Source organism: Ptychodera flava, chromosome 15, assembly GCF_041260155.1.
Source record: "Ptychodera flava strain L36383 chromosome 15, AS_Pfla_20210202, whole genome shotgun sequence".
Taxonomy (NCBI): Eukaryota; Metazoa; Hemichordata; class Enteropneusta; family Ptychoderidae; genus Ptychodera; species Ptychodera flava.
In genome coordinates, this window is record NC_091942.1 from 10,554,322 (window position 1) to 10,580,390 (window position 26,069).

The window sequence follows — 26,069 nt, forward strand, 5'->3', positions numbered from 1 at the left end:
AAATATGTATCTCAAGAAAGCAAGAGCCATAACAGAGGGGAGGAAAAGTTTTTTGTTTAAACTGTGATCTACACTTAGGCATTCTATATTTAACTATTATAGAATGACTGAATTTAACATAATAGGGTGTAATTGATGCGATTTTCCTATCTTTTTTCGGTGTGCTTCTAAGAGTAAAAAATATGTATCTCAAGAAGCATTACATGTTAGTGATCCACACTAGGCATTCAAACTTTCACTACAAAGAAATTAAATAATTTTCAAAAACAATGCAATTTTGCAATACTTTCTGATTGAGTGCTTCTAAGGACAAAAGTATATATCTCAAGAAGCACATCATAATTAGATAAGGGGTGGGGGATGGTGTGGAGAGAGTGAGAGACATTGTTATGTTTAAAGTAGGCATTTTACGTTTACCTTAATATAAATTGACAGCATTAAAAATGAGTTTGGCACGCAATATTCCCATATTTTCTGATTGAGTGCTTCTAAAGATACAAAATATATCGCTCAAGAAGCATGTCATAGAGGGAGGGGGAGAGATGTTGTTATGTAGAAAATGTAGGCATTCTACGTTTACCTTAACAGAAACTGACAGCATTAAAAATGAGTTTAACATGCAATTTTCCTATATTTACTGATATTTACTGATTGTGCTTCTAAAGGTACAAAACAAGTATCTCAAGAAGCACGTTCATCTTTGAAATGACATCGCGTACGAGGATGTCCTTACACGCATGCGCACACTTATGCTTTCCCCTGCTTCTAATCGTGCTTTTTGTACTTTTTTTGTAAACTTCCATTCATGCCACAAGTTGTGAGTGTCAAAAATGCTGGTTGTTGTAATACTATATACATATACGTACAATGTGTAGGTAACCGACATGATTTTGATGTCAATTTACGCGCTGACCAAGCGTTTATTATGGAAACCCTTCTCAGAGACACTCAAAAGGGCCACCGCATGCCAAGACAATCCCGCCAACATCAAACATGACAAAGGAGGAAAGAAAACTGAAAGTGATAATGGACGTTTGGAAAAAGAACATGCCGGTGACATATCCGGCAGCCGCGTGCAAATGACCAAAATCCTGAAAATAATTCATTTTCGAGCACGCTGTCTACACCACCATCCCCTAGAATCGGCGGAAAAGATGAGTTCGGGCGTAAGGCGCGTAGATCACGGAACGAACTGCTGTCACTCACGCACAAAGGTAGTAACTGTGTTAGCGTGGGATTTTTGTCAACGCAACATTTGAAACGGGTTGTTACGCGGATTGTAGTGGTTTTGATTCTGTGTTTTGGTGTCCTCATCGTTGCTATCACCACGTGGATCGTATTGAGACAACAGCAGGTAAACGAAATCGTTTAATCTATCGATATTTATTTTCTCTCCGAAACATTTTTTCAGTGACTACTGACTGCCATGGTAACTATTTCCTTCCCCATCCGATAACACCATTATCATGGTGGATGGCGGTATGGGTAGAAAAAGAATTACATGATGGAGATTTTAATACAAAAAGTGATAATTCAATTATAAATAGAGACGTTACTTCAAAATTCAAAATTTACGTTTAGAAACTATGATGACGATGATTTGTTACATATATGGTAAATAAACAACCATATTTGTATATCTACATCAGTTTTAATAATTAAGCAACCTGTTCCTGGCCCATAATAGAAAAAGCAAACTTCACACAACATAATGTACAAGGCGAAGCCAAGTACACTATGGAGTACACTGTTTGAGTCCATTATGGGCTGGGAGGGGGTACATTTATTGCTATTATTTCATAGTTTTGGCAATGCCAGGGACTTTGTAGATGTAGAAAACGTCTGGAGCTACAATAGTACAACACTAGATAATCAGATACATTATCAGTAATAATCTGGCGTAATGACATCACAAAACTCTCTGGTATTGGCAAAGCTGTAATATAATAATTAATAATTCATGATAGTAATTCTCTTTTGCCATTGTTTACCATTTGATAGGTCCTTTCTGGACAATCCAACATTTACAAAGATGAAGATGTTGAACATTCCATCGATGGTGCAACCAGCCTTTGGACACTCCAAGACAGCCCACCTGTTCAAGATGGCATTTCATCAAAACCGGCTGAAATTTCCTCATATCAAAATTTAGAGATGAATCTGTACAAAAATGTTTTTAACACGCCTGGAGAGCTTCACCTGATACAAGTTTCAGATGATTTTGATGATGTTATCGTCAACACTGCCAAAAAGCTAGAATTGAAAGGAATTGTGTTCAATTTGAAATCCCACCAGACACTCCAACACAGCATAGCGAACACAATCCTGCCCTACTACGCCAGCCAGAAAGCCATCAACAGCCCTGCCTTGCAGGGCAAATATTTACTGTCATGGGAGCAGGACCAGATCAGTGCAATTTTCAACCAAATGGTACACCAGTCCCTGATGCTTAGCCAGTACTTATCCACCGAAGGGTTTCACATTCTCCTAGATGCATTCCAGCACACAATATCAGAGTACAATTCTAGACACCACAACACGGAGACAAGACTGCATCTACTGATACAGAAGCCGGAGATGCTGATGGAGCATCACAGTGACAATGATGCAGAGACTGTCAAACAGTTCATGCGAATGATATCCAGTCTTGTTGAAGACTGCCAAGTGACTGTGCTCATGATGACTCACAAAAGAGACTTTGTACAGTGGATGCAAACATCCGGTAAGTTTGTATATGTTGATGGTTTCCACTCAATCAGCCAACCCAAAACATAGTATTGATAAGTATAGCCATCATCGCATTGAAGGATGTCGTATATTTATGCATTATGTGAAAAACTTGAGTTTCCTTTCAAAGTCTGATATTGTTCAGATGGATTGTAGTGATTACTTGAGTCTAAGTGTCATCAAACAGGTATAATCTAACTCTGTCAAAAAACTTAGTTTTGCAAATTTTTAATCACCCTGATCAGTGACTTGCTAGGTTTTGCATCTCAACCATCACGTTACCCCTTTTCCCAGTATAGAGGTCCAACATAGCAATAGAAAATTACCTTATTGGGCCAAACCATGTTGGTGAAAGGGTTGAAACATAAACAACTGATCGCTCAAGTTGTCGATATTTTTTTTTACACATTTTCTATGATAGGTGATTTTGACTCTGTTGATGCCAGCCATTGGTTCATTGGAGAACCGCTCTACAACGACACCATCAGTTGGTTCACCTCCGTGTATGGATCGTTTGTCACACTGCCTCAGATGAAGACCGCCATACAAACTGTGGGTACTAGCAGAAAGCAAATAAACAAACTTTTACAGAAGGTAACAAAAGGACAAAAATTTCAAGGTGAGGATTTCTATTGAATCAAAAGGTGCCAGTGTGATATTTCTGAGCACAATATTTGTACAGTTTTTTGGTCTGATCTTATTTTTGACACCATATTTTAAGTAGTTTTAATGTTACATTTCACACTTAGAATATGACTGACAAAAAAATCAATGACAAAGTAGTGATCGCATTTTTTTTAGGAACTAGCAAAATCATCAAGTTTAAAATCCTGATATGATTTCCTTGTGTAAGCCATTCCAGAAATCACTAAATTATAGTACCAAAGTTAAGCATTGATGCAGATTCAAGCTTTCACCAGATATTTTACCATTTACACTAGACACTACAACATGCAAGCTGAATTCACTTTGAAAAACACTTCTAGCACTGAAGTATTGCCACCTGTAGCATAGACCCTTCAAAATGAAAAATACTTTAGCACTTTGTTACAAAAATATTGACACATCCAGCACAGAATCCTAGAAAATTGGTGCACCTGAAAAACACCAGGCTGATTCTTCATCATGAAAATAAAGGGGTTATCTTAGGGGGCCTACCACAGCTTTTCAACGCAACATGACCTGCTAGGGTAATTGTAATTTCCAAACTCTTCCTTTATGGGTACATAGTCTTCTTAAATCTTTCCAAAATTGATTTATTTTTACCCTCCAGATGCTGTAAAGACTTACAAGGAAGAAGTCATGTTCAAGTTCATCCATGAACTGAAAAAGATGAATCAACCAGGCATCGTATTGTCACTCTTTGAGGAGTTTGCCAAGCCTGAGTCAAAGAGACAGTTATACTGCCCTCAACGTTCCCCAGTACCAGTGGCCACTGAGTACAGCATGGAGTATCTTGAACAGTTGGAAGACAGAGGTTTCATATACTTTCAGAGTGGCACATCTCTGTATGGAGGTTGTGGCGGCAGAGTGTACAAACCTGTGATGAAACACCTCATTGGTTATCAAGAATTCATATCAAAGAAAATGACAGGTACAAAACACGTTTCAGTCTCTGGTCAACTCATGGTGATACTTGAAATAAAATAAGCTCACAAAGTCAACAGTGTTAAAAAATTTTTTCTTGCTATAAAAGTATAGGTTTAATGAAAACTGTACATGTACATCTTGACGATTATACTAGTAATGTGAAAATATAATTTTATCTACAACTGCCTACCTTTAACCCTTAACCTGCAAAAGTTCATATGTCACCATCAGGTCAAGTTCCGGGTTAAAACTAGTGAAGCATAACATGTCCCATAAGGTGAATTCTTATGAAAAAAATTGGACATTTGAAGGCCAGTGAATACATGATTTCTACAGACTAAAGCTCCTATACATACCAAGCCCAGTGGGTGAAAGTACATATGGTTTTGGCTAAATGCCATCTTTTACTGACTTGGCAGACAGGGAAGTGATACTTTCTAGCAGGAAAAGGTTTCACAGCTTTCATAGTATGCTTATCTTGCTACTGACAGTGGTAAGAAAGTTTTAGGTACATGAGATATGACAGTGATTTTATTATATGCTGTAAGAATTAACTTCCTCTCACTTTCCCCTATAACCATATGTTGAGAGAGCAATATGTCTGCCTGGGCCTTAGAAAGTTTGAGGTGAACTGTCAAAGGAAATACATGGCTTATATAGATAAATGCTTATGTGGGTAGACTCATACTCAAACTGGAAGGGAAAACAAACTATTAATGGTCTTGTTGTTGAGAAAATTGAAATTGCATGTTTTTCCCACGGCGTTAACACTGTGAATGGCAACCATTTTGAAATATGAATAAATGTCAGCATTTATGAAGAAATTTTCGATCCAAATTAAAAAATGTGCGTTATTACCACTTACTTTCATTCTTGGCTGTTTCAGAGAGTAGTTGAAGTTTCTTCCAGGAAAGTCTTGACAAAAGTTTTTAAACCTTCATTTCAAGGAGCTTACACTTATTCATTACCTTAAAGGGACAAAGTCCAAGTCATCATCTTTTAAAACTAATTATTTTTTTTTACGTGAGAAGTTATTTATGTGGTTCTGCTCACTGACAGAGATCTATACTTACACCTCGCATATACAAAAAAGATCAAACTACTGATGACATAATTTCTTACAACTGACAGTTTGGCATAGTCCAGAGCAGCAAAACAACATGACTTGTGTTCACAGGAAACAAATATAACCAAAAAACTTGAAAAGATAGTGACTTTGTCCCCTTAACAAATATGGAGCAAACGTCAAAAAACAAACAAACAAACTGATGGGACAATGATACATTTAGAGTACATATCTTTAATAAAATCCTAACAACTTTGTTTTATTAGTCTTATCTGTACAGGTGAACAATGGCGACCGTGTCTACCCTATTGAACTCCAAGAACTGAGCGTATGCCACATGCTTGAGAAACTGGAGAATCATGGGATAGATACTACAAGGTTTGAATACTTCACCGTGAATTCAAGACATTGGTACCATGGCAACATTTACAGGCACAGTGATGCTGTTCTCAAATATCTCAGCAGAAATACTGAGGTTGACATGAAATTTGAGGAGACCAAAGAAACCGAGCCGGAATCTCAGTATGCCAAGTTCAAGGGCAAGGCCGGGTCATTGGAAGACGATGGATGGATTGGCTGGTTCACTTCCTTTGTCTGGTAGTCAAGTACTATATTATCGTGGTAACTTTTTAAGCAGAGTACTATTTTGAATGTGAATTAGAAATTTTATTATCACCAAGACCTACCCTTGTGGCTTTTCAATCAGTTCTCATGTTGTTTAATCAATAGGAAAAAAAATGTTTTTAATTTTAATTCATAATGAATTTTCACTTGTTCGACAACAAAATCAGAAAGTGTCACACTTGAAGTTAATTTCCATCAGTGTTATTTATTTCCAGTGTCCTTGTCATTGTCAGCTTTGTCATGATCTACCACTCCATGTAAATCTTTTCATTGACACAAACACCCCTGTTTATCCTTCACTTAAATTTGAAAAGAATTCCAGGAAAACAGAACACTTTGATAATTTGATGAGCAAAGTCAAGATGGAATAAAGATACAGATTAAAGAAAAATGATTTATTTAGGCTATTTTCAGATATTTCTAGTGATATATTGAAGTGAAAAATCTAATGAAGGGATAGTACTGAGATTAGGTAGTAAAAAAGACATTTTTATTCCTCAGATGAGATATCTAAGTTTCATGAAATATAATGTTTATAAATAGATATACATTACACGCTTTATATCAAAAGGTACATGACATGTACATAAATATATTTTACAGTATATAATTAGAGATTGATCAAAACTTTAGTCAGTGACAAACATTTATATATATATATATATATATATATATATATACACACACACAGACAACACACACGTGTGTGTGTCTGTGTGTGTCAAAACATATCAGTAAGTGAGTGAGATATGAAATGTAAGTACTAGTGATGGCAACATCACAGGTAATAAAATGTAAGTACTAGTGATGGCAACATCATCAGATAAATAGTGCACAACCTCTCTACACATTCAGTTCAGTTTTTATGATGGAGCCATGACTTGTAGGGAAGTAGCTTTCAGACTGGTGCAAATCCTGTATTATGAGCTGTACATTCAAACAAATAGAAGAATATTTGATAAAGGTTTGTCGGTACCCTTTAAAAGAGGTTTCTGTGTAGATTGGTCCTCCTCCACATTTCAAGACAGTAGAATTGGCACAAACCATAGTGTTGAAGGGGTTCAAAGATCACACAAAAAACTCTGGCATTACTAATTCATTACTGATTTTGACACTCTATTTTGGGATCGGATTTAGACGGATCATGAATAATAATTAGCCCTAAACAGTTTGCCAATGAAATAGGGAAACTATACTTTCTACTTTCAACATTCAACGAGGCATTGTGTCACAAGTTTGCCACATTTGTTTTAGAATCTGGTGTGGAAAGTTTATTATGATAAATGGTGAGCTCTGAATCTTAAAATGCCCTTTGTGTTTATGTGTAACATTCTAGGTATTTCAGTAGTCTGTCGGTTAACATGTTCTCCCCTGTTCTTAGTAAACAGGTCCACAATCATCATCGATAACAATGAGTTTAGGCCAAACCATTGTGGTGAAAGGGTTAATTCACTAACTAACCGGCACTCTACCATACCTGTTTAATTATTGACAATATCTTCAGAAGCGACATTTGCCTTGAGTTTAGCCTTACAATTGGCAAACTACTTGTTCATGACTTATTTGTTAACTTATATTTTCACATAGTGTACTTTACGTCAATCATGTAAATATTGAGAACTCTATTTGAAACTGTGTACTTTTTCACATAAAATGTTTACTTACACATTTCAAGTGCTGCATATGTATTGATTGCTAGAGCATGGCCAATGTCAGAAGCTGCCCTCTATGGTGAAAGTTGTTTTACAATCAGCTAGATTGTGCAACGTGATATTTCTAGGTTAAGTGTGCATGAATCAATATTAAATTTATCATACCTACGCCAGGGGGAATGAAAGAGTTGTTCTTCTGAATTTCTGCTTCTATTTTTGTGGATTTTAAACTTGTATTTGAAAATGCTGCAAAGGCAGTCACAAGTACTAAGCTTATGACATTGTAATATCTCTTAGTGTTTGGTCAAGTGAATTCATTTGTTTGAAACAATCTGTTGTGTCTATTCTGTACCGTATACCTTCAGTAACTTGGTTCTCAGAGTCAGAGTATCATAGTCGAAAATTACTGATATGAAAAAAATTCCAGATGTCGTGTCTGATATCCTGCTGAGATAATCAGGGGGGGGGGGGGGGGGGGGGGGGGGGTTGATACATTTTTGTCTCACTGGACTTAAGTTTTTTATCCCACCATTCAACTTTTTCCAGGGAATATTTGTACTGTGTGCCTATGTGCAATTCAAAAAATTGACTGACTTTAATGTCTTCAGAGTAAATTGTATTTTATACTGGACGTGTGATATGTACATAGAAACATTTTATTTGTTCTATGATATGCATACATATAACATACAGAGATAAATATCTATGTATATTGATGCTTTTTAATGCACTCTTTTTAAAAAGATATTGTCTATTAAAGGCTTTAAGTTCTCTATGCTGTATGTTGGTCGTTTCTGAATCTTATGTTTGTTAGATTGCGTGTCAGGGACAGATTTAAGAACACTGAAATTATTACAATCGTTTTCTGATCGTGTTTCTTTTGAGGGATATTATTTAGGCCTATATATAGCGCAAATAGAACTTTTCACCGTTGTATATCATAATGAAAATCGAAAATTTTCTTTGTCCCCATAAAGTTCATATAGGGAATAGTTGCTATTTTGAATTTCAAGTGTGAGTACTTTTAGTTTTAGGAATATGTTTCTCCAATCGCAGAATTTGCACATTGACTCAAGCAGCGATAACGGTCAACTATATAGACGTCCTTCAAGCCCGATGATTGTAGATTACGAAGGTACCGAAAGCAGCGACACTGGGCCTCCATCAGAAACAAATACTTGTGTCATTGGTTCGAACTCAATCTAATATTCACCTAACCAGTGTTGTTGTTTATTTTGAGTAAAAAGAAAGTATCGGTTCATAAACCATTACATGCATGCATGCACTATAGATTTGACTAAAGTCACTCGTCTGTCTAAACTTTCTCACTCATTTCTAATCCTGAAATAATCGCAAAGCAAAGATATCAATTGACTAGCAACGACATTCAGTGTGACAAACATGTAGTATACTCGACCCCACCCCATCCCTCCAAAGACAAAGAAAAAGCCAGGAAGTTTGTGATTTTCCAAATTGTTATTCACTCGCTGGTAATCCAGAAAGGACGTAATAATCATGTAGAGGTACAGGCACTGGACAAAAGTAGCTATGATAAGGAATTGCAGTGTATGCCAGACGGTATACAAGTAGCCCTGGTCTTGATTATGTTATATGCGTGGGCATCTTCGCTTGCCAAGGTATCTTGTCCAGGCAGCTTGATGGAGACTGTAGTCGAGCTAACGACCCGTGCGAACGGACGATGATGCATGGGGTGGTGCAAAAGAAGTACAACTTGCGATGCCGTTGATAGGTTTCCTCCGTGTCCTGTATGTAGATAACAACAATCAACAACAAAGGCAACATCATTTTAAGCTCTCTAATTGATGCTGATTTTTATTTTTAATGTATCCATCAAAGACAGTCAAATTATCTGAAGGCGTTTCGGGTTTTAATAACATTGTTATATGACATAGTAGGCCTAATCTATGTTTGTTGTCATAATATTGCATCAGTCTTCATAAGTGGTACCCTAGTATACTTGAAACACGATTGGAACTAATTTGGGATAATTGGATGGTGAAGCTTTTAGTGATGTCTGTTGACCTGCAAGTGTAAGCTCATCTGCTTTTCTTTTTAAGCCACACACTTGTTTTTATGAGTACATTTAATTTATAATATTGCAACATTCAGCTATATGGCACCCTAACACTTTTGAGAAATTTGAAAAAGATGAAAATCCAATTATCCCAAATTAGTTCCAATTGGGTCTTTTATGGAATAGTAGATTAATAATTAATTGACTTTTGATTCTCGCAGGTATACAGCATTTATACCGGAATTATCCTATGGATATCCAGTGTCCAACTTGCAATGTGACAGGTCGATCTTCTTTCGATGGTGTGAATGTATTGGTCTGTAGGGCGTCGCAAGGAATGAGGATGAACTCTTGAGCTATTTGAAACAACGGAAAGATGGCAATACTTAAAATGTGCTTTCAAATGATAGTTAGGGAGGCTGGCCAAAGTCTTCTTTTGGTGACTTGCATGTAATTTATTATACCATGTTTGTTTACTGTCTGTATATTCTATATAATTATTGCCTGTATTTATCATTTTATATTCTGTGACAGAATTGACGACTGTTCATCTTTGCCATTGTAATGAGTATTGAAGGACATCGTAGGTCTTCGATCTTCTTTTTTTACACCGATAGACGGTATTGGACAAATCTCAGACAGTAGAGGAACTATCTGTGGGCCACACATACCACAGGGAACCAGGAAAACAACAAACAAGCATACAATAAATAAACAAATAAGCAAAAAATAAACATACTAACACGCATACAATACATAATACAACAAACAAACATACAGACAAAAATAAACAAACAAACAAAATCATAGAACTTTGAATGAATAATTTATTTTTCGTTTATTTGTTTGTTTGTTTGTTTGTTTGTTTGTTTGTATGCTTGTTTGTTTGCTTTTTCCTGGCTTTTCCTGTGCATATGCTAAAATCCCCACTCATAAATCTCCAAGGGTGCAACAGACAGTGAACAGAACCCTCAGCCTAGATAGGCTGGATTAGCGCCGATCTTTCAGCAGGGCAGCTTACTGTGCTTATACCACGGCCTCCAGTGACCATTGACAGCGGTCATCTACGTATTTTGTACACACGTCATAAATGTTCAGTAAACGCTTTACGCACAATGCATCGTGCCGATTGTCTTTACCTTCTTTATTTCAATAAATGATGAGTAAGTTTGAAAGAAATATGACATTGAAATAGTTTCAATTAGTATCATTTAAAGTACTGAACGTAATTTACCAGGTCACAGTCCCTCCACACACTATGACCAGGTCAAACATGTAACAAACAAAACGTGACAATAACAACTGCATTTTCAATTTCGCCTGAGTGAGCCGTATTATCAACATTATAATAAAGTATAATACAGGCTATTATATTTGTTTGCCTACAAAACATCATCTGACATCTGCAGTTATTAGGATAGGCGCCAACACCGTCAAGTCTCGTCAGTTTGTTTTACCATGGATGTAAAAAATAGACCTTTGGATTCTTTCTGAGCAAGTCGCTATCGATGTCTCTGACAGGTGCATAAAACTGGAACTCTGACCTCAACCGCCGGGGTGCTAGTGGCTCTAACGCTAATCATATATCTGTCATAATCATGATACGGCTTAATCTTTGGTTGCCAGGCTACACCAATGTGTATGGTTTGTGTACATGGATACAGCGCCATGGGTGACTTGACCAAAAACACGCTTCACAGTGGCTCTGGTTGACCCGGTATTTGACGGCAATTTGTTTACATGGATACCCGCTCGAAGCCAGGCAGCGGCGTCCGACAAGCATTCATATAGTCTTCCTAGCCGTCGACGCTCACAGTAAAGTGAAATGGGCTGCATTTTTTCAAAGCCATCCCAAGTGGTCCCGACATCAGAAAATGTCGATAGACACTTGCCGAAACCTAGAAAAGGTAAGAACCCAAGTTCTTGCGATTTGCAAGGATACCTTTCAATACGCACACGTAATCGAATTCGAAATCCTATACACGTGAGAGTTAATGCCACCGTGTCTCGTTCAGACAATGGATACTATCATAGAGAGTCTCTGCGAAGTATAGAAAGCGCCTTCAAATTCACCGTTGCGTACAAGGGACATTTAAGCTTTAATACACCGAAATATGGGGCGTGAGCTTCTTACCGAACAGCGATATATTTAAGTTACATTGTTGTATTGTACATTTAAACTTTGAAGTATATATCATGTTTCAGAAATATCGTATCTTTAAAAATTTCTAAGTTATTTGGTTATATGCGACAGAAGGATACAAACTTTGGCCAATCATAGGGACATTTCCCACTCTCTTTGGATCTTGAAAGTGCAGTTTCTATTCGTTTTATATGTGTTTATCAAAGTATTTGTTTTCGTTTTGTCAACGTCAGCATGGCCTCCACCGGAAGAAAATGGGTCGACGGTGATCACGTCTCAACCAAGGCCGAATGGTGAGTATCTTACGCCTTGGTATTTACAATCCTGTTTGAACCGACTGCCTACAAGGAGCACAGTGATTGGTACAGTGTAGTGGAGCCTACAGCTGTAAAGCAACCGATTTATCGCATGGTTACAGCCATTCCTCTGGTATAAAAGGCAGTGGGTTCATTGTTTCGAATGATTAACACATGGAAGCAACGCGAGCAACTGCTCCAGAAAACTGGCATAAATCTTTTCCACGCAGATAAATATAGCTCTGTGCCACCATATTACCTTTCGCGAATACTTTGAACGTAGTGTTGTGAGCGAAGCACTGTCTATTTGATAAAGGTTCAAACTAAAATGATCTTATTAAATAAGCAGACGCCTGGAAAAGTTTTAAGGTAGTATGCGCCTCGAAATTGAAAGTCTTAAACTTTTGCTCAAACTTTCCGAAATGAAACTTCAACTATACTTCTACCAAATCACCAATAAACTAAAATCAGGGGTCACCGTGCAGAGTTTGGAACTAGCGAAACAAATTACCCAACATTTTGCGATATTTGAAATTCATAATGGCCACCATCCCTATGTTCACTCTAGGGGGATTTTAGATTTTCAAAAAACGTAAGACGGTGAAAGTTTTCCTTTCTCCAAGAGCTTTAAAATGAGCCCCCACAAGTGGTAGATTAGAAACGAATTGCAGAAATTTGACATTGACGAATATCTGTCCCCGAGGCGCGTTCTTCCTTAAGACGCTGCAAGGAGATTGTTTTCAGAGAAATTACACATTTATTTTAACCTCGAAAGAAAGACAAAGATTACCGCCTTACAAAAATGGCGCATTCAGATTTCATCGATTTTATAAGTTTCCTGACGCATGAGTTTAAACGACACAACTATTTTTGTAAACTTTGCAAAGAGCATGACGGGTATGGAAGAGATAACATCTATCACTTTCATTTTTGAATGCGCATATCTTTAAAACTAGAGCACTTGAGGCAGCTTGCAACCTTCATAATGATTGGACCCTTTCCTTGTTAAAGGCAGACCTTGCTTTAGTACAATAGAATGTCAGCATATTACAGTTGCGGGGAGAGACAGTCAGCCCAGACTAAAGATTGACTTGACTTGTCTAAAGTTAGCGCAAGGTGTGATTTCGAAAATCGGACCGAAAGCCATGCCCAGAATATAATTGGATTTTGAAGGCACTCGTGGAGACAAAAATACTGCTTGAAGGTGACATGTTTAAAATAAGTAAACAGTGTATCAATTTGAGAAAAAAAAATCGTATTTACTCATTATCTATGGTGACGATACCGAAGACGGAAGTACGCATGAGAAATATAGGGCTCTAGTTGGATTGGCAGATCTCTTCGACCTTTGACTCGAGCGTCAGATGGTGTTTACAATGCACGGTGTAAAATAAAATGTACAGTACACGACGGGTAGTCATATGAATAAAAAACAACGGTACCTTGCTTGCCAAAAATTGTTTATTTTCTCCGTAATTCATGTTTTCCATCAGCATAAGTGACGCCCGTTACGTTTTGACTCGTTTCTCGTGACATAACTGTGGATGGTGGTAATTCTAGCGGGATACCGATGGTATTCAGAGACATCGGTCAGTATTCTCTGCCGTGGCGGACGTGACGGGCAAAACACCTTGAGATAAAGCCCCACACCCGGATTCGCTACGTCACGTTCTATTTTTGGTATAACCGATTATAGACACCAAACAATGGTGCATTGCTATGCTGTCTTTGTTCATGCGGTGGATACCGTCGTGCTAAGCGGAGTTTTATTAATGGTAATGCAGGCGATGTGCTTAATCTTCATTAAGACACTCTGTCATGATAGTCATCAGGAAGCTTCTCTTCTCTGACAAATATAAATTATACATTAATGATATCTAAATCAACGCATTTATCAGCTGCATCTATATCTTGGAAACTGACTCCAAACTGCAAATAACACAGCGCTCTGTGATGTTGCTCACGTTAAAGAGCTAACGAGGTCAACACAATTCGATGTAACAACAGCAGCAGCAGCAGCAGCAGCAACAACAACAAAAACAACAACAATAATAATAACAATAATAATAATAATAATAATAATAATAATAATAACAATAACAATATTAATAGTAAGGCGTTATTGCTAAGGTGATGAGTACTTAAATCAAGTTGAACCAATGTTGGGACTAAATTGTAAGTGATCAATGTAAATTGAAAAACAACTTTATAATATATATGTCCCATCTCAATATTCAATCTATATGCCAAACTTAGCACATCTGAAATGCACATTAATTTATTCACATGACACAGTTCACTGCTCTACAGCAGCCTGATTATTTTCTATTACTGTAATTTCATATGGCCTAATTTTACAAATGCATTTAATTCGCAAATAAGCTAATTACGATATATCACGCTCATCAATCTTCCAACATGACTGAGTCTAATATAACCAATGTACCATACTAGTCCGATCAAATTTATTGCGTTCATTTTGACATATGGCCTAATTAGAGAATTTTACATAGACAATCAATAATCATTATGTCACACTCATCAAAAATCCAACATGACTATATAGCTATGTATAACAAATTTACATAATAATATGGCTAAATTACTATATGGCCAAATTACAGAAAGTCATTAAATATGCAAATGAGCTAATAAATGACCATACCATCCTGCGAGTATATTCAGCTTCGATGCATAGCCAGATTACAAAAGTCCATTAAATGTGCAAATGAGCTAACAGAATGTTTGTTCATCAGACCTTCAGCAAAAGTAGACCGTAGTGGTTCAGTCAGAGGTCCAGCCAAAATCATTGCATTCAATATCGATATACCGAAATTAATTAAATATGCAAATGAGCAAATAATCAGCAAGTCACACTCATCAAACTTTCAGCATATGGTCTAAGTATCAGCAACATACTTATAAGAGGTCAGATGAAATTCATTGATTTGAATTTTGATGAATAGTCTAATATACAATAATGAATGGAATATGCAAATTTAATGAGATTATGATATGCAAGCCATGCCCACCGCACGTTGTTCATTGTAGCACCATTGAGCTATTTGAGTGCAAAGTTACATCAAAATTGGTTTAAAATTAGTAATTATTAAGATATAGGCCATTGCAAAAATTCATTATTTATGCAAATCATCCATTTCTAAGAAATGGTACTTTTATATCTGGTACAATAACAAAATTCTATACCACTATTTCCCAACAGAGGTCTCCTTACCCGTCCCGCCTATAACTGATACAGACTCAAAAGCAAAACCCCAAAGCAGTTTGAAGACCCAAGAAATTCCCGTACATTTTCGTATAATACGATGTGATTACTCAGTTGAGCACCAGTGCCACAGAAATGAAATTATCGACCCTTCTTTATTCCCGTATGAAGATTTGCCACTGTCTGTGGATGTGGCATCTTCTCTTGACCAGTGCAGGCAGAAAGTGGTTGAAAACTTTCCTCTGGTGAAGTTTGCTTTCCTGAGGAGGGGGAAGATGATTGAGGAAGACAGAGAATCAAAGATCCCTGTCTTTGACGTCCTTTTGAAATCGCCCGGGCAGCCCTTGAAAGAAACATTCACGTTCAAAGGGATTGAGTATAGAACAATTACATGGAAGGGGAAACAACGGACAGTAATAGCACTCGTTAATGCTGTCGTGATTCCAGGAGCAAAGAATGTTGAGGAAGGGATCGATTCTGTCGATGAAGCTGAAGCGAATGTCAAAGGAGCTACGCCTGGAACTATACCCGTATGTTTTCGCATACGTCATTCGACAGTGGTGCCCATAATACATGGCAATTTTCATCAACATACAGAACAACAGATGACCAAAAACGAGGGAATACTTACAGAAAGTATACGAATGGATAAGTCATGTGAGCAACAACCTATGTCAACAGATGGAGGGGACGAGAAACAGATAAGCTTACCTGGAAGTGTAGAAAATGACACGAGTAACACGGTTGCTAAAGAAATCCAACACACTGACCAGGATGAGGCCGGTAGGCAGGACAATGTTCATGTAGGTGAGGAGAAATATGGAAAAGATGATTCCACTAACGTTAATGAGTGTAGAAGTTCCAGCGAACACCAGCAAGATATACAAACGATAGAGGATAAAGAGCAAAACATCATCAGCAGGGACATAAACCAGCAACAAGATCTGGTAAATGCCAAGACAGGTGACAGGTCAACATCCGAACTTCACCAAAGTGACATGGTCCAATCGGAGAGACATGGTAACTCTGATAGTACAGGCGTGGCTGTCAGTGGCAGTGGCGAAACCATCAACGATCAGCAAAGGTCCTCGTCTGGTGCAGAAAAGAACGTTTTTCCAATCTGCAAACCAAATGAAACCGACGGAATGGAAGAGAGTCAGTCAACCAGTGCGATATCTCGAGCAATACACAACTCATTTGAAGATATCATACTTCAAGTGGACCAAACCACTACAATCGAATATTGCAGACACAAAATCAGGGAAAAGACCACAAACGATGAATTTTTCTTCTTGAAAAATGGAAAAGTTATCCCAAGGTCAAAAGAGGGGCGACTTATGGTTTTCCAAGTCTTACCAAAAGTACCTAGCAAGCATTTAAATGACGGTTTCCGCTATCAGGGAGTTCAATACCACTCAGCTCAGTGGAATGACAGAGTGGTCACATTTGCAGGGCTCGTCGATGTTGTACCTGTTCCAGAGGGTAGGCATATAGAAGAGGTACTTGAGTGCCTTGGCCCATCACGCATTGAAGGAGATGATGTACCAAATGGTGGCTTCCATTTCATACCATTCGACAAATATTCAAGGATGATGACCTTTAACCCTACAGGTGAGTTTTACTTGCTTCGAAATTTAAGTTTAGGCCCCGAGCAGATTAAATTATTGAAATGATACATAAGATAATGTAACCTTGTGTCCAAATATCATTAAGATTATCAATTTAGGTGTTTCACAGTAGCGAATGTCATTAATAAATTTTGGAAAAAGCATTCATTTACTGCTTTTCTTCTCACATTAGCACTGTGGGTTAAAGTTTTGATTGTTGTTTTTGCAGGTTTGCATGAAGCTGCAAGCTATGGCAGAACAGCCTTGGTGAACACCATACTGTCAACGTTCAAGTCACTAGACTCAGTTCATTTGACAGACTCAAGAAACGCCACTCCTCTTCACTATGCTGCTGCAAACGGGCACGACACCACGGTCTTGTGCCTTTTGGAGAACCTATGCCAGCAGTATATAGACTCCCAAGATATCAATGGCAGGACTCCTTTGCACTTGGCCATCTACTATAACAAGTTCACCACAGTTGTGATTTTGCTTCAAAGAGGGGCAAGTATGCGAGGAAAGAAGGATGTCAATGGCAACACACCAATGTCACTATTGCTAAAGCTGCCTCTCGCATTTTGGGAATCTCATATTGACAAGTTAAAGTTGCCAGCAGATTTAGCGAAGCATGTGGCATCAAAAATGATCGTGGAAAAGAGGACAGAAAAACTGGACAAGGCAGTAGAATGCATCGCGGATGTAAACGCCGCGAGATTTACTTCAAAGAACATTGCTACACGAAGCAGCAGAGGCAAAATCTGACGAAGCAATTCAGTTGTTGCTTGGCAGAGGAGCACGAAAAGACCTTGAAGATACCAGCGGTTGCATCCCATTGTGCATCGCCAGCAGACAAGGTAGTTCAGGAGTCATTGACAATTTTTTAACCGACGCAGTTGATCATAAACATCTCTGTCATGCATTCTTACATGCCTTGCAGTGTAAGAGGATTGGTATTATTGTCAGCTTGCTCCGCCATCCAAACATGAACTTTGATACCAGCACCCGTGCCAGCTTCATCAATGTACTTGATAGAGGCAGACTGAAGGATAATGACGTTTTGAAGATTCTAGAGGCATGCCATGATACTCTCACAAACCAGCGATTCCTTGGATGGATATGTGCTAATGGAACTAAAGATCATGTCCAACATTTCGTTAACACTGGTGTTGATGTATCAATGCATGACTACATGGGCCGCACAGTTCTCCATGAAGCCGCTCAGAAAGGCGACCACGAGATGGTGCAATATCTTCTCGAAAACACACAAGCAGAGACAAATCTAGTGGATTGGAGAGGTTCAACGCCGCTGCATTGTGCCTGTGAGAAAGGACGTGACGATATAGCACATTTCCTACTGGAAAGAGAGAATGTTCTAGCATCTGTGCGGGACATTAATGGAAGGACACCTCTTCTTACAGCTCTTCACAACAAGAAAACATCGTTAGCGTTAGGCCTGGTTAAAAGATTCGGGAACCGACTCGACCTGTCCTGCGCAGATAAGTTGGGATTCACAGCATTGCACTTCACATACTTGTTCAAAGGAGATGATGCCAGAAAGTTCGCAAATAGCATTAACGAACTGAACGGTGACAACAAAGAGATGGCTGTAAGATATGAAGTGCAGCACAACTACAAAACAGTCAACGAACTGTGGAACTACCATCTGGATACGGAGATATGTCCTCTGACAAAGTTATCGAAGCGTCTCAGAAATCGATGGCATTTGGCAATGTCAAACATGGAGAGTGACAGAGCGAAGAAAAGTGATACACCGAGCCCTCTTTGTCTTGCTGTCATATCCGGCAACATTGATGCTGTTTTGTCCCTCGCCGATGATATGAAATCGATGAGTCACCGGTCACCACTTGAAATAGCAGTTATGCATGATAAGAGAATAATCCTAGACGCTCTACTGGACAAATACAAAGCGCTTGGTAGGTTCACCGTGTTCAGGTGTAACATTATAATGTGATAGTACTGTAATAAAGAAAAAGTCTCATCCCTGTGGCATGGATCTGATTTTACTGATTATATGATGTTAGTCGTTTACTGAACTGTTTTCACAAATGTCTATGCAATTGATACGAGGACGATATTACCTCGACAAAAGTGGTTATTCATTTTTGGATTGAAAACTATATCTGAGAGCCACAGAACAGACAATTCTCACTACTTATCATACAAGAGCCATTAAGTCGTTTCTTGGCAAACAGATTAGACAGACAAATTGCACATTGAATATCGCTTTTCTTCTCCTCAGGAATAGATCTACCTTCACTCTCAGATGTATGTCAATACGAGTTACAGAATATTCAAAATCAAAGGTAAATAAACAACTGTTGAAACTCTGTACCCTTTAAAAGCCATGGATGAAACTCGTTTTGACTGCCACCAGTAAGAAACTATGTGTTACCCCTGTTTTACACAAATATATACTAATTACTTATACAATTATAGTGGAATAAGCTAACTGGCAATATAGCAATATATATATATATATATATATATATATATATATATATATATATATATATATGTATTGTATGTGTATGTGTGTGTATATGTGTTTGTGTCTGTCTGTCTGTCTGTCTGTATGTATGTATGTATGTATGTATGTATGTATGTATGTATGTATGTATGTATGTATGTATGTATGTATGTATGTATGTATGTATGTATGTATGTATGTATGTATGTATGTATGTATGTATGTATGTATGTATGTATGTATGTATGTGTGTGTATGTATTTCAATTTACAATGAATAAAAATATTTTCACCAATTTTACTTTTAGGGGCCAATATGACGGTATTCATCCAAGAGATGGACCGGGATTATATAGGGCGTGCAAAGCTGGTAATAAAGCAGCTGTTCAAGATTTATTAAAATTTGGGGCTGATGTTACTGCTCGTTTTAATGGAAAGTGAGTATTTATTGATATTTTATTTTTGTAACAGCAATCCAAGATATACTCTTACTTATGGTCATATTGACATGGACGGTCTTAGAGTTTACTGATTTTGTTCTTTGTGTTTTTTTGTCAGAACCTGCCTTGATGTTTGTATCGATGAAGATCGTGAGGCAATTGCTCTTGAACTTTTAGAACACGTCATTACCAAAACGAAGACGTCCGACGTTGTTGGCAACAAGGGAATATGCCATCTTATTCTTAGAGCTGCAGGTAGAGATCAGTGGAAATTGGTTGAAAGAATGATCGAACTGGATGACTTTATGCAAAGTGATATTAATACAAAGCTTGTATCCGATAGCTGTAATCAGACAATCATTCATCATATGGCAAGGGCGGGGCAACTTAAAATGTTGCAAAGAATTTTAAATAAAGATATCGTAGACGCTTTGAATCAGGTAGGTAAATATCATCGCACCCCCCTGTGGTTTGCTATTGCAAATGAGCATTGGGAAGTGGCCAAACTACTATTCCTTTACGATTTGAATCCCTTGTCAGGAGATGCTTCTATGGATATGTTTTTCCATCGCCTCATGAGGATGAACAACCCAACGTTTGATTCTGTTTTGAAAGGTGGTTGCGTCGTAAGTGACACACAACCGTGTAGCGAATATATAGGTAGGAGAAGAATAAGTAAAGCATACATGGCCATATTTGGGAGTGAACTCGTTGCAGATACTATATATTATGATCGCTGTGAGAGGAAAACAAATTATTGGTCCGTAAAGGAGGCAAAGTCCTCGGCGAATAACCTGAAATCAGGGGAAAATGAATGTAAAAAACAAGTTCGAAGCGACAATGCCCCAGCTCATATAAACTCCAAATACACTCTACGAAGACCAAAAACAGAGAAAGAAGAAAAGGTCTACCAAGAGGCTAAACTACTGTTTGCCCTTGCATCTAATGCAGCAACAAACAGTAAGTCAATTCTCCACCTTGCTGCATCAAGGTCACAATTAGAATATGCCCGAGCAATTCTATCATTCAGGCCTGACCTTGTCGATATTCCTGATATTGAGGGACGAACTCCTCTATTTTATGCGGCTCTAGCGGGGAACAAAGAAATGGTATGTCTTATCCTTGAAAAGGGCGCATGCCAAATCCATGCATCAACAATCTTGACAGTACTCCTGGCTTATTATATTAATTGCAAGGAATTATCGCATACAGAGATCTATTATCAAGGCGGAATAAAGTACAGAACAACTGATTCTGCAAATGATGACGGGGATGCACGGAGTGTACAAAATGATGACCAGGGCATTGATGATATGCAAATAAAGGTTTATGACGAAATCGATTGGCTTAAATTGAAAGCAAATTCAGTCACGTATTTGTTTAATGAAACAGTCTCTCTGTTAACATGGCGAAAAAGGCAGATTCTAACTGACTCAGCATCTGTGAAAAAGAATAAATTGTATGATGTTCTGGCCATTCTTCTGAAGAATGACCCTCGGTGTATAACAGATAGCAAGTCCGCTCCTTCTGTTGCACTGGTTTTGTGTGCATTGCATGATGCAAAAGTTCTCACACTTTTTGTAAATGGCGGATTCGATCTCTGTCGCATCATTCAGGAATTAATTTTCCCAAAGTTATTGTTTATCACACACACTGAGGAAGGGCAGTGGGAAACGAAAGAAACAATATATGTTGACTCAATCACAGCAGAAATGTTGATCATTTCAACAGTCAGCAATGCTTCAGATTGCCTTGATGACGCTTTTGAATGTCTCCTTGTTCTTCTGTCAAAAATAAATGCCATTAGTAAACCCACCATCGCCAAATTAGCAGTAGAAGCTTCTGCCAAGGGCAAGTGGGCTTTACTAGAAAAAATATTGAAATGCGCAACATTCCAGGAGTTGATGATGGCGGAGAAGTTAGTTCAAGACCGAGACGGGAGAACAGTCATTCATTATTTGGCAAAGGAAGGACAACTCGGATATCTCGATGAAATTTTGAAAGAGGATTCGTATGAAGAGACTTTAGCATTTGATACTGTTGACCAAAGTCTGAGAACACCCCTCTGGTATGCAGTTGCATTTAAACACTGGGACGTTGCCAAAAAACTTATACTGCTGGGGTCCTGTCCTCTGAAATGCAAAACTGACATTCACAGCCTCATGTTTAGGTTTCGGAAATTTGATAGAGAGGGAAAGTATAAAGAAGGTTTGGATTATTTTACAGTTGGTAAACATCCAGCACCTCTTGGAAAGTACCGTAGGGGACAGGCTCGTCCAAAAGACCAAATGCAAGAACTTTTAGAGCATAAATCAAAATTGGTAAAATCAAAGACGGGTCGAAAGATAAGTGAGAGTGCTCGTAAAGAAAAATATGGAAGCCTTGGTGTCTACGAAGCAATTTTTCATCAAACAGATATTTTCACAACGTTAGTCAGCAAAGGTAGCAAGCTGCAACCAGAAGTGAAAAAAGGCACGGACGCAAAGACTAAGCGTCTTACTGATAAACCCAGATCTGATAAAGAAGAAGGATTTTTTCACAGAAGCCATAAAATAGCACAGCCGTCTAAAATAGATGTGCAAGCTATGAAAGAAGTTCAGCAACTGTATAATCTCGCTGTATGTGCCGGGAACAATGGGGCAAAACTACTCCACATCGCAGCAGCTGCGGGTGACGTTGAGTTATCAAAGGAAATCATCAAGTATAGGAAAAGCTTTGTTAATTGCCTTGACTCATCAGGGATGACAGCGTTATTCTACGCTGTTCGTTCAGGTTATGAAGAAACAGTTAGATGCCTCCTCGAGAATGGTGCGAACGCGAGGATTGGGCTGTCTCCTCTCCTCGTGAGTGCAACCATGTGGTATCTTACTGAAAATGGCAGTAATACAACACGAGGTCAAAATGTGTTGAATGCATGGCCAAGCAAAATGGTTTCAGGGCATATGAAAGGGCTGGTGACATTCCAACGCTTTATGTTAGACTTTAAAGAGAGCAAGAGGAATTGGAGACTTACTACAAAACTCCTGCTTTCTGAAGTGAAAGGTCTAGTAAGTGAACAGGAAGTACTGACCCTTGCTCTGAGTATACTTCGTGAGGAAGGTACGATTGCTGATTTCCTCTCAAGTGGATTTGATATAAATACCTCCCTTAGTAACAAATCAATGCATTCTGGTAAAGATTCAGACACAGATACACTGATGTCACCCGAAGACGTCATTTATGTCACATCATCGATGAAGATGCCACAATCTAGCATCGCAAGGTGCCTCGATTTCCTTCTGCGAAGTGGTGATAACGAAACGTTGCAGCGAACACTACTGTCCTGCATGAGACACAGTCTGTGGGATGTTATCTATACCCTTATTGACATGTTTAATCTTCAGCTCGACAACGTGGCAGCAGTATCACTCCTCGTAAAGTGTGCAGAAGAAAACCAAGTGGATTTGGTGAAAAGGCTGGCAGAACGTTTAGATGTATCTGGTGGTGTTGATGTTGGACACAATCATTTATTAGTGGTAGCATTACACACTGCTTGCAAGAAAGGTCACGTGGAAATGGTGGAATTGTTGCTTCAGACAAATCAAATTGGTAGTTTTACCAAAATTTCTTTAGCGGAAGATAAACCACAAAGCCTATGGGACACCAATTTACCATATGATAACACATGTCAATGGTATGTCAAACAACAGTGGCCAAGGCATCTTGAATTGCAGTTAGATGGCGAATCCAAAGTGCTCAAGAACAAACAGTATAGGTCTCACTGGACAGCCTTTCATTGGGCATGCCATAGCGGCAAGCTTGATGTTCTTAAAGCCCTGGAAACGATCGCAGGTGGCATTGAAAAGGCAAAAGGAGTAATGTCCGAACATTTTAACCCAATAGAATTATTGTATGTCAGTACGTTAGCCGGACATGCCTCTGTGTTCAGCTATTTATGTGACGATTGGAACCTTGATCCGAGTGTAAGATTGAACGTATCGCATCTATGGGAAGAGTCACACAAATTTAAATTAAATTTTGATCCTTCTCCTACCAGTCTGGAGATAGCTGCTGTCCATGGTCACCACAAAATTGTGATGCTGTTGTTGCAGAAAGCTGAACAGCTCGGTTCTGGGTTTGAATTGATCAAATACCCAGCTGACCTGGGTCCCATAACTTTGTATCATGTGGCTAGTTTCTATGGTTGGAAGGACGTCATTGATATTCTCGATCAACTAGGTCTTCCTGAAAGGTCAAGGCAGGATGGCTGCGGTCTGACGCCAGCTGCATACGCGCTCAGTACGGGTCGGCGTAAGTTGTACGAGCAGCTCTGTAGCACTGAGCTTGACGAAAATGGGGTTTTTGATGACCATCATGGTAAAATATCAGAAATTACAGAGGAAAACACTATTTGTTCATTTGGCTGGTTACGTAATCATTTGATATCAAACAAAAATAACCCAACTACTGCTCTTACTCAACCCACTGATGCCAAACAGAGGGATCCTCAAGAAAGAGCACCCTACAAGTTTCACTACGCTGGGTATACAAATGATGCTCTTAAATGCATGGTAACAGCTAGTGCTCTTGATATGCCCCATGTTTGGCAGAATGGAGATGGATATATACGTGAATGCTTTACGGATATGTTAGCCAGTGCGGCGTTTTGTGGTTATGCCAACTTGCTTGACCTTTTTCTTGCTGGTAAAGAAGAGGTTCAGAGAAAGGAAATTCTTTCCAGTCGCCGCACTTTTGACTCTTGGATAGGTTATATGAATGATAACCGGAAGGAGTGCGTTCAGAAGCTCATAGATTACGGAGCACCAGTATCTGAATATACCCTTGATTTTGCGATTCGTTCATCATCGAATGACGGTGTTATCACCCTCTTAAGAAACAGTCTTGGCTCAGAAGGTATTAGAAAGTCTGATGCAAAACTCGGTGCGTGTGCAGTTGGCCGCAATAAGTTGCTAACAGAACTTACAGAAGAAGTGCCCTCTTTTGATGATCACATTGAAGGACACAGCGACAAAATTGACCCCACATGTTTCCACTGTCTTAGAATTCGTAGCGTACGATGGTTTGATAAGTTTGTGAAACGTGTGGACGTAGCTAAGAATGATATGCTAATCATCAAATCATCGTCCACACCAAGACTCGCTGATAGGCTTTCACTACCTCCTGAACAATTAAAAGAGTATCAGTGGATTCTTGGCCACGGAAACGAAATGGCTGACTTTAAAAAGACAATGTTGGGAACAATCTTCTACAACACCAGTGACGACCTATCAGACATGGGTCTGAATCAGGAAAGCATTTGCCATCTTCTCAATGCATGCTACATGAAAAACACGAAGAATAAGATTGGAGAAGCCCGGGTGCCAAACGCAGCCATCGTGGCTCTCGATAAAGCAGTGCAATTAAGCCCAGAGAATTTCCGAAGTGATCTTGTGAAATTGTTCATTGAGTTTCACGAAGACATGGGGGAGAAACAACTCTTACACGTTGCTGTTACGTTGCATCTTCAAGACCTTACTCAAACGATGATGTCACTTTGCATTGGTGACACCGAGTACAAGGGGCAGGCAATCGTGGACGTTGTGAAGGCATTTAATTATACTGCACCATTATTTCGCTTGGAGACCGACATCACATTAGATAAAGAGGTTATCAAAGGAACACTTATTGGCTCCGTAAGTAAAATACCAAGGAAAATGTAACTTTGAATTTTGTTCGAAATAATCATGAGAAAGCGAAAAAAACGTGAAGTTCGTTTTCAGCTAGGAGAATGCACACATGTCATCTTGTGCAGCATCTGAAAATGATCATCTACGTTTGGCTGTCTCCTAACATAGAGTAATCACTCGGGCTGGTGGAACATTCTTTGCATCTGTCTTTACGCTTCGATCACTTCCCATTATGCTGCCTTGATTTATTTAGGTGACTTAGGGGGTCATGCGTTCGAACGTCATGTTTAGGTTAAGCATCAAAGGTGACACAAAAACTATATATTTGATGCTACCGTTGCAGCCTTTTTGCCATTTAAAGCCCTAACCTTCCATTGATGAGTGATGAGTTGCTAAGGCTAGTCGCCATTGACGTTTCTTAAAAAATAATATCGTGCTTCATCTTGTAGTTTATATATTTTCAGTTGTTTAAATCACAGACCTCTTTTAGGGTCCACGTTTAATTCAGCG

At 38.6% G+C, this 26,069-nt stretch overlaps 2 protein-coding genes across 2 annotated transcripts; both read left to right on the forward strand.

Moving 5' to 3' along the window:
* The first annotated feature begins 809 nt into the window (after positions 1-809).
* On the forward strand, positions 810-8,441 carry LOC139151110 (uncharacterized). The gene is made up of 5 exons (XM_070723661.1): positions 810-1,354; positions 2,002-2,722; positions 3,149-3,346; positions 4,001-4,321; positions 5,650-8,441. Exons 2-5 carry the CDS (start codon positions 2,155-2,157, stop codon positions 5,982-5,984), a joined length of 1,422 nt encoding a protein of 473 aa, XP_070579762.1. The 5' UTR covers positions 810-1,354; positions 2,002-2,154; the 3' UTR covers positions 5,985-8,441.
* Positions 8,442-17,729: 9,288 nt separating this feature from the next.
* Positions 17,730-25,731, forward strand: LOC139151111 (uncharacterized). The gene is made up of 4 exons (XM_070723662.1): positions 17,730-18,900; positions 19,227-19,290; positions 19,762-19,890; positions 20,012-25,731. The coding sequence occupies exons 1-4, from the start codon at positions 17,949-17,951 to the stop codon at positions 25,590-25,592; spliced, it is 6,726 nt and encodes a 2,241-aa protein (XP_070579763.1). The 5' UTR covers positions 17,730-17,948; the 3' UTR covers positions 25,593-25,731.
* The last annotated feature ends 338 nt before the right edge of the window (positions 25,732-26,069 follow it).